Raw genomic sequence first — 14,249 nt, 5'->3', positions numbered from 1 at the left:
CCTTGCCTTGCCTTGCCTTGCCTTGCCTTCCCTTGCCTTGCCTTCCCTTCCCTTCCCTTCCCTTCCCTTCCCTTCCTTTCTCTTCCCTTCCCCTCCTTTCCTTTGCTTCTGCTTCTCCTCCTCCTCCTCTTCCTTTTCTTTCTCCTCCTTCTTCTCCTCCTTCTTCCTCTCTCTCTCTCTCTCTCTCTGTCTCTCTCTCTCTCTCTCTCTCTCTCCTTCTGAAGTACAATTACTGTTGAAAATCACAGACTTCTCCAATACAAAAAATAAATTTCTCAAATCTAAACACATTTTTGTGACACATGTACTGTAATCAATATTTTCTTTTAAAAGGCAAAACAGTCTAAGGGAAAGAAATCTGTCTTTTTTTGAATGGTTCTATGTGTACAATCAGAAAAAAATGTATACTCACATATCCTGCCTGAAAAACCTCTGCCAGTTTATTTAAAGATGACTGAGCTGACATAATTTTATAGTTAGACCACTTGCGCCTGTGTGTGTTTGATTTACAGTGCAATGCATACGTTGCTAACAGCATAGAAAAGCTGAAATAATTTGTATAACTGAATGGATAAGGTTCATTAAACAAGATTAAAAAATAAAATGCACAGTATTGTTATACAGTGTTTCATACAACTGGAAAATTACTAAAATAGACATGAATGTTACACTGCAGATTAAAACTGGAATGATAAGATCAGGTAGCCAGCAGTCAGACCACCTGATTTCAGATCTTCCTTTGGCCACTAGCAAGGAGGATAGTGTTTCAGGGCTGGTTACTTAGCCTTTTTAAGGCTAAGTTTCCCCACCTAGAAAATGGAGAAATTCACAATACGTCCTCCACTGAGGATTGCTCTGAAGATCAACTGAGAAATCCACTGTTGTCTAAGTAATAAGGATTCAATAAATATTGACTCATATTACTCCGCTACTACTGTCAAAAGTGAAATACCTATAACATTTTGGTCTCAAAATATAAAAGATGATCAAAACATATGGTGAATGTTTATTTTTTTAAATTATTGCAATAAAGGATACACTGCCATTAATTCCCTTCAAATTGACTCTCCCTCCCACTTTGAACACTTTTATTTCCCTGTTGTTGCCACTTTCTGAAACAGTTCTGGAAGTCCTGTTTCATGTGTGTCTTTATGAAATATGATCAAAAGTACAGTGAATGTGGCTGTCAAGAGCCACTCAGCAGAAATACAGGCTCATTAAAACATTATTCCCCAGGGCTGGGGATTTAGCTCAGCGGCAAAGCGCCTGCCTGGCAAGCGCAAGGTCGTGAGTTCGGTTCCTGGTACCGGAGAAAAAACAAACAAAAACAAACAAACAAACAAAAAAAAACATTATTCCCCAGCTCTCACACCATGAGACTGCGGCTTTTCCCTAAAGTAAAAATGACACGTGAGTGCAAGCCTACACACACATACACACACACACACACACACATATGCTTTGAGTGATTCAGGACATGAAGGAAGCCAGGGCAGTGGAGCTAAAGACACGTGTCAAAGAGGACTTGCAGAACTGTTTCAGAAAATACAAGAAAAATAAGGTAAGTGTGTTTGCAGTGAAGGGGAAGATTTTTTACAGTAGTTAAGTTGTTAAAAATTTAAACATCACCTGTAGTTTTTAATCATACTCCAAAGGTATCTAGAAAAGTGAGCAATGCAAAAAGATTATATTGTGAAAAGTAAGATCTGTTACAAGAAAAAAAAGTTCCTGGCAAAAGCTTCTGGAACTTTCAGTGGGAATGATTGGCCTCTCATAAAAAGTGTTAATAATAACCACTGGTAATATACTAGATCCTGTGCCAACCACTGTATAGGCATGTTCTCATTTAGTCCTCACAAAAATACTCTGAAGCAATCAGCCTTAGAAAACTGGTGAAGTAACCTGGGTGGTGTAAGTGAGGGATTAGTAATATTTCACAGAGTGGAAATATGAGGCTTAGACTGAATCACTGGCTCCGAGTCACAGGATACAAAGTGAAAATATGGAGTCTAGAGCCCAGGCACTTTGTGCAGAGCCTCTTGTCTTTTTTTTTTTTTTTTTTTTTTTTGAGACAAGGTCTTGCAGTTCAGGCCGGCTTGAGCTCACTTTGTAGCCCAGTCTGGCCTCGAACTCACAAAGATCCTCCTGGTTCAGCCTCCTAAGTGCTGGGATTACAGGCATGAGCCACCATGCCTGGCTTTGTGCAGAGCCTCTTAATAATTTATGTGATATTTCTGAATTTATAACAGACCTGCAGTGACTTCTTGCTCAATTGCAATTTTTACTTTTTTTTTTTGCAATGAGAGAGTCAGAAAAGTAAAACAGTGACAATCACTAGAACTGGAAAATTCAAAAGAGTCATGAAGTTGACATTGCATATACATATTTTTGATAGATGGCCTGAGATCCTTTCTAGAAAAAGAGGGAGTTATAAATTAAATTCATAACTAAAGTGATTGTCGTTTTTATTTTGTATTTACTCAAAGGGAGTAAGTAGCTACTAAAATGGAAAGTGTAAACAGAAGACATTTTATAATTGGAGTTGGAAAATAGATAATGACTTGCTATATAACTTTAACAGATGAAAATAATGCAGACAAACTTTTAGTTATGGTTTGAATCTAGAATTATCCCCTAAAGGCTCCTGTGTTGGATGCTAGGTTGGTTCCTAGTGCAGCAGTATTATTAGCGGGTCTTTTGGAAGATGGAAGATCAGGAGGCCTGTCATTTCATCAACAAAGTCATAGTGCATGGTATTACTGGGAGGTGATAGACACTTAGGAGGTGAGACCTAGTTGAAGGGAATAGGTAAAGGGGCTGTGACCTTGAGGACTGGTGTATTTTGTCCCCAACCCCTTTCCTTAGATTCTCTCTCCCTCTCTGTATCCTAGCTGTCATGAGGTAAACAGCTTTCCACTGCCACGCCTGTCCACAATGATGTTTCTGCCTTGTCACCAGCCTAAAATCTATGGAACCAGCTGACCACAAACTGAAGCCTCTGAAACCTTTAGCTTTAATGAAGCTTTCCTCCTTTAAGTTTTCTCAGATGTTTTTGTCATAATGACGGAATGCTCATGGATGGCTTTAATAAGTCACCATCTCAAAGTTTACAGCTCATAAAATTTTTTTATTTCTGTTGTATTTTAACATTTCTTAAAAGCCGGGCATGATGGCTCACACCTGTAATCCCAGTACTCAGGAGGCTGAGGTAGGAGGATTGCCACAAGTTCAAGATCAGCCTAGGCTACAAAGTGAGCTCAAGGCTGGCCTGAACTGTATAGTGAGACCATGTCTCATAAAAAAAAAAAAAAAAAAAAATCTCCATGAACAAATTCAAGTGAAACTTTTATTGGGCCTAAGCATATAAAAATATAACACTCACTGAATTTCTAAATAAAAGAATAACAAGGCAAAGTCTAGATATTTACCTCAATTTTTAAACATCAATGTTAAGTGTTAGATCATAGCCTTAAAATTAAGTTAAATTACAAAATATAATTTAATCTAGAAGAGTTCTACAGAATGTAGGCACATTAAATATAATAGTAATTCTATTTTTACCTTTTTTGTGCTTAGTATAAATTCTTAAAAGAAAAACACGCCTTTAAAAATCTATAGTTACTCTTTGTCCTGCTAATTAATAATATGTGACCTTAATTGGAAAAAGTAAAGTGAAGACATTTAAAATCATCTATAATCTCACAGTTTGTTCATAAATGTGGGAGAACACACTTGTTTAACTTCATAAAAAAAGCTTCAAATTCCAAATTATTCCAGGGTGTGAAATTTGAGACCTATACAAGACTGCCCTTTAGTGGTCAAAATTAAGAATAGCAAGAGGAAGCCAAAGCATGTTGATTAAAGGATACAATTTAGTTTTTTAAATGAAATTCAAAAATGAAAAGAAGTTCACAAGCCAAAAAATGGAAAAATGGACACTTACAATTTTGTTCGTTATAACTTTTAACATTAATTTGTAGGAATTAGGATTATGAAAACACGATGATAGCATGAGTTTAGTAACATAAACCTTGCGTCTGAATTTAAATCTACAACGCATCTCAGATTTCCTTGGAATTCCTTAGAACTGGTATCTGTCCTCATTTTACACAGTGTTTTATTTACACGAGGGCCACTCACTGTGGTTGCTTGTGGCTTAGTTGTTCTTTAAAAACAAATAAAGACAAAAAAACCTATTCAATTGTTCAAATGTTGCCAGAATAAAGTAAATTACTAAAACATTCTTTAAGGACCTCTCTGTCTCCCTGTCTGTCTATCTCTCTCTGCCTCTGTCACTCTGTCACTCTTTGTCTCTCTCTCCATCTGTGGGTCTCTGTCTCTCTCTCTTATATTTTTACACACGCAACCTTGAACAGTGGACGAACACAGTCAGCTGTATTCCTGCCTTCACATCTGCTGTCCTGGCAGATGCTATCGCCGTTCTGTCTTCATTCACTACGCTTCAGCTAGGAAGAGCCATGCCTATGTATTAACACACCTAGAAATAATTACTAGCTGTTAGGATTATTTTGTCAGAGGTGGGTACATTTCTGATATTTTTCTGTAAATTTTCTGTGGCCCATTCACTAAGGAAGTCTGCCTTTGAAATCTGGTTTCAAAGAACAAGGAAGATGATAAAGAAAACTCTATCTGTCTGTTTTAAGGTCAAAAAACTGATTTTTTTTTTTATTTTTAAGAGAATAAAAAAATAAAAAGAAATTTAAAATGATAACAGTATGTACTGTTTCTTTAGAGAATGTGATCCACCCATCCATCTATGAAGTGTTAAAACATGCATGCGATGTTTTTATTCAGCTGTGTTGCATCTTTAGCGAATAGGTAGATTTTCTATCACAGGCGGCTCACAGTCTGAGAGGAGGGGCTCAACCTTAGCGGACTCTGAGCGGGGCCCTGCAGTAGCGAGAGGTAACCGTGTGAACCTCCGCACCTGTCCGCTGCAAAGGCAGGAGGGAGGGCAGTGAGTACCACTAGCATCGCACCTTTAGGGTCACACCTCTTATTTCTTCATTAGTAGTCTGGTTATTTCTTTTTTCCTCACTTTCTTGCACTTCTCCATTCCTTCCATTCTCCCTTTTGTATTTCACTTTGCAATTGTTATTCACATCAACTAGGATAGCGTATCTATTATTTTTAAAAATGCACATGGCTGTAAATATGAATTTTCAGCTTAAATAAGGGGATTTATATCTCCAAATTTTACATAGACTTCACTGCAGCTAATAAATAACTACTTTATAAAGTATGCATATCACATTTCCAGACTGCATTTGTGGAACTATTCAATTTATAATATCACAGAACTAAGCAAATTCAAGACTTTTTTTCAAATAATATCTCTGTTTAGCTCACTCTTTTCCTTTAAATGAGTAAAAGACAAGTGACATTTACTCTCATTGTTCAGAGAACTCACAATTTGAGAAACTAATCAATTGTTAAAGCTCTTGGTACCAGTTTCAAATTTGGGCATGTTTATATTAAGCACATCAAAATAGTTTCTGTCATATAAGGGAAAATATCACGTGGTATAATGGCAAAGTATGAAATTTACAGTTCTCTGTTGATTCTCTGATTTCTTTTATATTGTAGTTTTGGTTCAGAAGCCAAACATGCAGTGTTCCTGTAGGTTTCCAGTGATAATTAGACCAGGTAAATTAAAAAGAACTAAGCACACAGAGGCATACAAATTGTAAAGAATCAAAAGCTATTCCTGTGCATCTGTCTAATAATGCAAAAGGAAATGTCTCCATTCATTGAAAGCAAATTTTACTCAACCTAACTGAAAGCTGCTTTGGATTTTTACAATTGAAAGTTCCAGAAGAATCACAAAGAGCTGGATAGTCTAAAAGTGTGATGATGTTCTACTATGTTTATATTAATCCAGATTTTACATGGTTTTAAAAATCTTAAATGTCTTAGAGTTAATTCAAGTTTTTGCACCTATATTGGTAACTAACTCCAAAGTTCAAGTTTTTCCTAATGAAGGTGTGCTCCCAATAGATCTTGAGTTTCTAAGTGGGTGCTTTCCCAGAGAAGAGACAAGGAGGACAGTGCCCACAGTCCCTTTTCAACGTTCTGCAGCTGAGCAGCCCGTCACCACATGGCAGTGATGCTTCCATCCGAGTCCTTACTCCTGCTGTGCTTCCAGTGCTTTCCTCTATTTTATTCCTCTCTGCGGACTGCCTGTATCACTATGCTTAATTGTAATACTTACAGTATGCATGCCCTAATGCTAAAAATATAGACATTTAATCGTTTTACAAATCACATGGACCAATTCTTCTTCCAACATACATATGTAATTGTGTAGCCTCAAAAAGCAAAATAAATGCTTTAACATATATATTTAAGTGCTTATACTTCAAAGACTAAAATTAATAAGTTCAAGCAATTATTATAATCAAAGTGCTATGCTTTTATCTAACAGTAAAAGTGAAAGTACTAGAACCTATAGCACATATATAGCCCATATATAGAGAGGTATAGTATGCATAAATATGTATAAAGTATTACAGTTAGGCGGAAAGGTACGCAATGAATATTTATAAATTTACCTAAAACCCAATCGGTATTTATAAATTAATATCTCTACCAAAACCTTCAGGGCCATTCCTTTTTGAGGAGTCCAGAAATGTCAGCACTAATATTAGAACTATGAAAAGCTTGTTTGCTTGTTTTCTCTTTGTTTTTCAGTTTCAAGAAAAAAATAAAAGCACATGAAATATGATTATAATAGTATTTTAGTTCAGGCACACAAACATCATCGCGCGGTTAATAAGATGAAACTTGGAACACATACCATAAAATTCCTCTGGTAATGAATATTCTCTTTGGTGAAGTCAATCACGTAGCCGTTGAAAGACCAAATAAATGTGAGATCCAAGGCGGGATCAAAGGACGCCGCACACTGCATGGTGGCATTTTCTCCAACTGTGATATCCGCATTGATGGGGGCCAAGATGATCCGTGTGGGATCTAAACGTTTTTAAAGAAAAGAGTAAAGCGCAATTCAACAAGAAGCGAGGCATCATATTATACAGTGTACATTATAGACTAGGAATCAATATATTTTGATGTTTCTACGCAAAGAAATACGATGTTTTCACATCCAAGGTTCAGGAAGAGCTTTCACAGGAAGGTGAAACTTATCCATATAGGAAATTTTTATGCAAGATTAGCTCTGACCCACCTGAGAAATTAAGCATCATCAGACCTTAAAATATATTAAAATATCAATGAGTCTTACCTGTAATAACAAGTGTCCCGGTGCTATTAGCTTTCCCTCTATTATTTTCTGCGAAGCACGTATAAATGCCTCCATCATTCCGTGTGATGTTATTGATTTCCAAGCTACCATCTTCCCAAATGAGTATTCTATCAAAATGAAAACACCCATCATTCAAATAGTTAATAGAGCATTATTGTACTCATATTATGATCTATTATTAGATTTTATCCAAATCACTTGATAGGAACACTTTTCTTTCGCGGAAACATTCTAGCCTTTGTTTGTTGTACTCTTTCTCAGCATCGACAGTGCTTTGGAAAGTCATAGATACTGTTTTCCTGAAGTTTCTCAGGGGTCCTTTACTCCTCTTTGTATTCTTGCTTCTCCATTGTCTCTGTCTCACATGTCAACCAGACAGGTGGATATCAGTGACCTAAGTTATATTGTGTCACATACTGCTCAGATGCCACGCACTAGCTTGGAACCCTCTACTGACTATCTACCCTACAGTAAAATCTACAATGCTATGCCCCATGAGACTTTTAAGTAATCTCACAACTTATCCCTGCTGTCTTTTAGGTTTTAGACTTTCAATAAAGCTTTTTAAAAAATGATTCTGGTTAGCGTTTTGTGTGTGTGTCTCTGTGTGTGTGTGTGCACATGCACAAATACACACCACACACTTAGAATTGCACATTGTACTCTTCTTCCCAGATTTTCTTCCTATTACAGACATCGCCTGAAATTTTTCAGCTTAGCTTATTAATGATGTCCTCTCATCAGACTGTAACATTTTGATGTCAGAAATTTGTGTCTGAGCTCCATCCCATAGCCATTGAATGAACAAATAAAGCTGAGATCCAAAGCAGGATCAAAGTCACTGCATAGTTCCATTTTTCCCTAAGGGTTACAGCAGCTATTCGATCATTCATTTAAAAAGATTCTATTATAGGCACTCACTCAGTAGTGACATACTCATCACTGGAGAGGCATTCCAAAAGATTTGCTACAAAAACAAATGAATTACACAAAGTTTAATGAAGCAATGGGTTTCCCACATCCAACTCCCATAAAATCAAGTTTCAAACATGGGACAGGTTCATACAAGCTGGTGTTCAACTCTTCCAGAAATGTAATCTTAGGACTTCAATTCATGCTTCAAAGTTAGGACAGGCTCTACCACTACTGCAAAGAAATATAATAACTTTTAACTAAAGATATTCTAAAATCTGCCTTTGTAACAGCAACTGTAAGGGATTAATATTTAAGCACTTCCTCCTTAAGAGAACCTAAATCTTTTACACATTCATTCCTCTAATCAGCCTCTTCCCCTGGGATTGCTTGTCAGTGAATTTTTACTTTTATAAATGTATTATTTTCAAAACTTTACATTCTTTTTGAAGCTCTGCATAAAATATACAAATTTTTGCTCTCTTTTAAAGGCAGAGTCTGATAAAAGAAAAATAGTATCTCTACATTACTAATAAAAATTTCCATATAAGAAAGTAGCAAAAATTCTACTCATATTCCAGAACTTCATTTTCTTTAACTATCCAGTTCCAACTTTATTCATTTCAGAATAGCTTTTGTTCCTAAAGAAATAGAACATCAAAATAACAGTAAATAATTCATTTTTAGAAATCAGCTCTGAGGACACGACTCTCTCCAGCCACAAGGGCATGTGGTTAATCCATTGCCCCAGACCTTGCATTCAGAAATCCACCCCTGTGTTTATCCCAGGTCACAATTACACAAGCTGATGTCAAGGACTGAGCAGGGGAGGACTTTTCTAAAAGGCATTACACTCCTGCCACACTCCTCCAACGGGCATTTTTGGCTGAAGTACTTTCCAGTGGTCTCATTGTATTACCTTAGAACCTCGCTGCACTCAAGTCCCTCCAGCTCACTCTTTTTCCCCCTTCCCTCTCTCCTTCTGGATCAAACCTGTATCTCAGTTCGGTGGCTCTCCTACCTAACACCCACTTCCTCTCTCCTTCCCTTCCAAGAATTTCCATTAATACATCTCTTACAGGACTATTACTGCCCTAGCATCTCCTTCTTGGAAAAAAATTTAATAATACAGTAACAATATTAGGGTGCAATCCTTTTCCTCATTGAACCCTCATATATAAGATCTTGCCAAATTTCACCTTCTCTGATGTAATTGCCTTGCAAACAAAGTGACGGAAATTATGGTCAAGTCACAGTGAAAAACAACAATTTGTTCTCAAATCCATATTAACATTTTTAATTAACACACGTTAGTTCACAATTGATCTTTCCCATCTTTCTAAAAGTTTAGTTAATGACAGACCACATATACAGGAATGACCCCACAAGACTGTAACTGAGCTGAAACTTTCTATGGCCTAATGATGACTTAGCCATCGGTAATGTCAAGAGCAGTACATTACGCAATCCTTGTGGAGATGTTCTGCAGACAAACCTCTGCACTGCCAGTTGTATAAAAGTGAAACACATGCAGTTATGTATAACGCATAATACTCGATAATGATGATGTTACTGGTTCATGTAGCCTATACTTTTTATCAGTGTATCAGAGTGTACTCCTTGTATTCATCATACATCAGGGTTTGCCATAAAATGCTGTGCTATGTTATGTGGGCAGCAGCCTCATGCATCTCATCATGTTTACTGTATCTCTTGATGGTGTCACTTTCTATTGTGCTTTGTTTAATCTTGTGCTTTGTTTAATCTTGCGTTGTTTGGTCATCATAGCCATAGGAATAACAGTCTCATGAGACCATAATGTAACTGAACGATATAGGTATGACAAAGATAAATAAACGGATGGAGGCAGATGGCTGGATGGATGTGGGGAGAGAAAATTAGGGAAAGGGGGTGGGAGGAGAGGGGAGAAAGAGAAGGGGGGGATAGGAAGAGAGAGAGAGACAGACAGAATATCCTGTCACATATCCTTGGTGTGCAGAGGTTACCACATCTGGGTTTGGGTAAGCACGCTTTGAATTCACACAATCATCTAACAATGTAATTCTCAGAATGGATCCTCATTGGTATGGGAACCACAAGTATATATACTTCCTGGGGTAATCGCACCTATACTCTCAGGCACTTTTCCATTGATATTTAAAATTATTTAGTAATTTTAAATTATTTATTATTTTAGTAAGAATATTCAGGGAAGCCGGGTGTGGTGGCACAAGCCTGTAACCCCAGTACTCGGGAGGCTGAGGCAGGAGCATCATTGTAAGTTTGAGGCCAGCCTGGGCTACAAAGTGAGCTCAAGGGCAGCCTGAACTGCATAGTGAGACTCTGTCTCAAAACAAAACAAATAAAAACAAAGATATTCAGGAAACTTGACTTTTTTATAATAATATTCTTTATTCTTAGATCAATGTGGACTAAACTCAGGCTTTTATGTGCATTTCTAGATAATATGGTTGGGATCAGACAACATACTAAAGACAATCTGGTCTTTTAAAAATTAGTCACTTCGGGTTGTCAAAATCACTCCAGGACAACCTCTACTTTGTTTATCAGTAAAGCATGCCAATTCTGGAGTAAGAAATGATCACAGAGATTTTCTCACATAAATGGCTCAAATAAAAGTCACTTCAGAGCTGATACAAATCTATCAAATATAAATTAACAACTAAACTTGTTAATTACAAAGAAATTCGGAGAAAGTATACAATTTGAGCCAAAAATAAAATTCTATAATTGAGAACTTAAAATACAATTTATGAAGAGTTATGGTTCCTCCCTGCTGAGTGTAAATACTACATCAACCATTCCATGGTCTATTAACCAGGCACAGAAATAACTTTGTTATGTGAAAATATTTTATATAACTATATTAATCAGAATAAGATCTTTCATGCTTAAAGATTGTTATTCAGTTATTCTTTAAAAATTGTTTTTCAATGTATATTTTATGTACTTCTTATACATATAAGATCTGCTTAATATCTTGTGCATAGTATTTTACAACAATACACATTTGTATATGAACATTATGAAGTGATACCTACATTGTAATAATCAATGAATTAAAGTAATCAAAAACTTATAAGCTCATCAAGGAGCTAATTCTATTTGATTTTAACATCGTAAAAATATTATAGATTAAGCAAAGTTATAAGATTTTAAGAGCTAGATCTTTCCACTTTTAAACACATGATAATATTCTAAAAATGTAAGTCCATGAAACATGGTTCTGGGAAATTCTTAGTTTGAGAGACCCATGAAATAGGTCTTTGTCAAGATAAGAGCCAGATTCTCTCATCGAGGAGGCAGAGCCAGTGGTGGGTCCAGTGGGAATGCTATGCTGTCTAGGGGTTCAAATGAGCACCCCAAAATAGGGCAAATTGAACAAAGTGATTCTTACTTTAATATTAATTCTTCTACTATCATTTTCTTAAAGTCTTAAAAATCCTTAAGTCAAAAATACCAAGTTTAAGAGCTAACATGTTCAGGGAAGGCCCTGTTGTTCCTGTCCCACTCCCACCCCAAAGCAGAGTCCTTCTTGTGACCATGCTAATGAGAGAGCTGTGTTTCTGTATTCTCATTCCATGTCAATGAAACATAGTTCAAGTTCCATTATGAATATCATCCTTGCATTTTTTTCAGAAGAAGTTTCAATGTTTCCGGCTTCATAAACATCAAATAAGACTGACAGTACATCTTACTTTCTTGGATTATTATGAAGATTTATTTGCTACACTTTTGACAGAATAGTCTTTCAACAGGTAAGAATTCCTTCTCTTCATCTGTCTTTAAGCTTTACAGAAATTTTCACTATTTTTACATAAAGCCCCAGTTGCTTAGTGTCGAAAGCTTTACCACTTGTGATTTGGCTCCGTATGCCTTAATCTCTTAAATCTCTTCCATTGGCCCTTACAGACAAATCATACTGATTTTAGTTCATGAAGTGGCTTATACATCCTAGTCTCCCTGCCTTAGGGCCTTTGAACATACAACCTTCCCCTCCTGGCATGAATCCCACCCACAGCCCATTCCTCCTACTACCATCTTGGCTTTTTCTCATACTCTCAAATTCAATATAAATATAATTTCTTCTAGGAAACCATCCAGTCTGGATTTTACATACATAATCAACGACAATCATACACTGCTTTCCATCTTTTCCCAAAGCCACCAAAGCACTGGCAGGTGTTCTATTTACTGGAAAGATGGAGGACATTTTTTCATTTAACATGAAAAGACATGATTTATACTCTGACATCACCCTTTTGCTTTCTTACTGAAATATTTGATAGGCTGACTGGACTTTTTCAATTTTTATGAGTACACTCACAATGCATAATGATTCATTCCTCGCACATCTCAAGATTTTCCATCCTCTTCCTTTCTTCTCCCTCCCACCTCCTTCCATCTCTTGATCTCTTACCCATTTGCAAAAGATCTAGCTCCTTTAGCTTCTCTTCTGCTCTTTATTTATATGTTGGTTTCTCATACAAGAGAAACTGCAATATTTAAGTTTGTGTGCCTGATTCATTTCACTTAAAATGATGGTCTCCAAGTGCATGCATTTTCCTACAAATGACTCAGATTCATCCTCCTTTGTGGCATGTACTTGTCCATGATCCATAAATACCACATTCTTTTTCTCTTCCTCTGTGGATGGATGTATCAGCCACTTCCAAGATTTAGCTATTATGTACCGTGCTATTAAAAACTTAGGTATGTATGAATTACTGTAATATGGTATCTTTAATTCTTTTGGGAGGATACCTAGACAGGGAATACCTGGGTCAAACATAATTTCTAATTTTAGTATTTTGAGACATCTGCATATGGATTTCCATAATAGTACTAGTTTCCATTCTCACCAACAGTGTAGAAGGATTCCTTACCCCTACAGACTTCCCAGCACTTGCTATGACTTAATTTCTTAATAACAGCCATTCTTTCTGGAGTGAGATGGAATCTTAATGTTGCCTTAATTTGCATTTATCTAATGATCAGCAATGCTGAACATTTTTCAAAGATTTATTAGCCATTTGTATGTCTTCTTAGAAGTGTGTCTATTATTACAGTTGCCCAGTTTTTGACTGGGTTTCTACTTTGGGAAGTTTTTTTTTTTTTTTCAGTTCTTTATATATCTTATATATTAGTCTTTTGTCCAAGGAATAGCTGGCAATAACTTTTTTCTTATCCTGTAGGCTATCTCTTCAGTCTGTTAGTTGATTCATGTACTAAGTTAAAATCAATCTGATTAATGATCTAAAGGTTAAAGAGACACTTAATCTGCTAGAAGATAGAATAGAAAAAACTCTTGAAGACAGATATAGGCAAAAATTTTCTGAAAAGTGCATAAGAAATGTCAAGAATCAACAAATGAAATCATATCAAATTAAAAACCTGCATAAGTGGAGACAATTAAATTAAAAAATGAATGAACACTAATGCACTGTTAAAGAAATAAAATAAGTTACAAAAACCCCACCTTATTTCCCTTTTTAAATCAGTTGTGGTGACCTTGGGCAAATTACAAATAAAAACAAAGAACATTCCTGAGCTTCAGTTTCCTATATCCCTTATCAATTATAGAATCCTGAAAATTAAATCCTGATTATAATAGATGCTGATATGGACAAACAAGTATTTCTGTTTGTCTTACAAGTACAATATCTTCTGCAGAAAAAATGTGGAAGAAATAACACATATTAATAATACAAAAGCAAATCTTCTAAAGAATAACTTTCCAGAGCTGTTACATTGCGATTGCAATTACAATTACATTTCTAGTTTCCATACCAACCTGCTACTGTTCACAAGCCACTCTGTCCCTTTACTCCACGAAAACTTTGGTTTAGGTGCGGCTTTAGGTTTGCACTCGATTATAACCCTGCCTCCTTTAGCAGCCAGGATCTTTTTCTTCATAGGATTCATTTCAAAAGTTGGAGCCAAAGCTAAAAGGAAATTAAATTATTATTTTTCTCCCTTTGTTAACAAACCCAAATATTCTTTCTGTATTTCTTTATTCCATTTCTATGTG

General features: G+C 36.1%; 1 protein-coding gene across 5 annotated transcripts in view; it reads right to left on the bottom strand.

Annotated features, from left to right (window-relative positions):
- Window positions 1-14,249, bottom strand: part of Cntn1 (contactin 1) — a 385,843-nt gene that overhangs the window by 101,820 nt on the left and 269,774 nt on the right. For all 5 annotated transcript variants that reach the window (XM_005406569.2, XM_005406565.2, XM_005406566.2 and 2 more), the window contains 3 exons: window positions 14,013-14,163; window positions 7,265-7,392; window positions 6,818-6,993 (listed from right to left, as the gene is read on the bottom strand). In XM_005406569.2, coding sequence (XP_005406626.1) covers window positions 6,818-6,993; window positions 7,265-7,392; window positions 14,013-14,163 — 455 coding nt within the window. The remainder of the gene's footprint in view (window positions 1-6,817; window positions 6,994-7,264; window positions 7,393-14,012; window positions 14,164-14,249) is intronic.

Source organism: Chinchilla lanigera, unplaced genomic scaffold (assembly GCF_000276665.1).
Source record: "Chinchilla lanigera isolate Chin_1 unplaced genomic scaffold, ChiLan1.0 scaffold00099, whole genome shotgun sequence".
Lineage (NCBI taxonomy): Eukaryota > Metazoa > Chordata > Mammalia > Rodentia > Chinchillidae > Chinchilla > Chinchilla lanigera.
The sequence above is the reverse complement of the archived record's forward strand: the minus strand, read 5'-3'. Positions and strand labels throughout refer to the sequence as shown.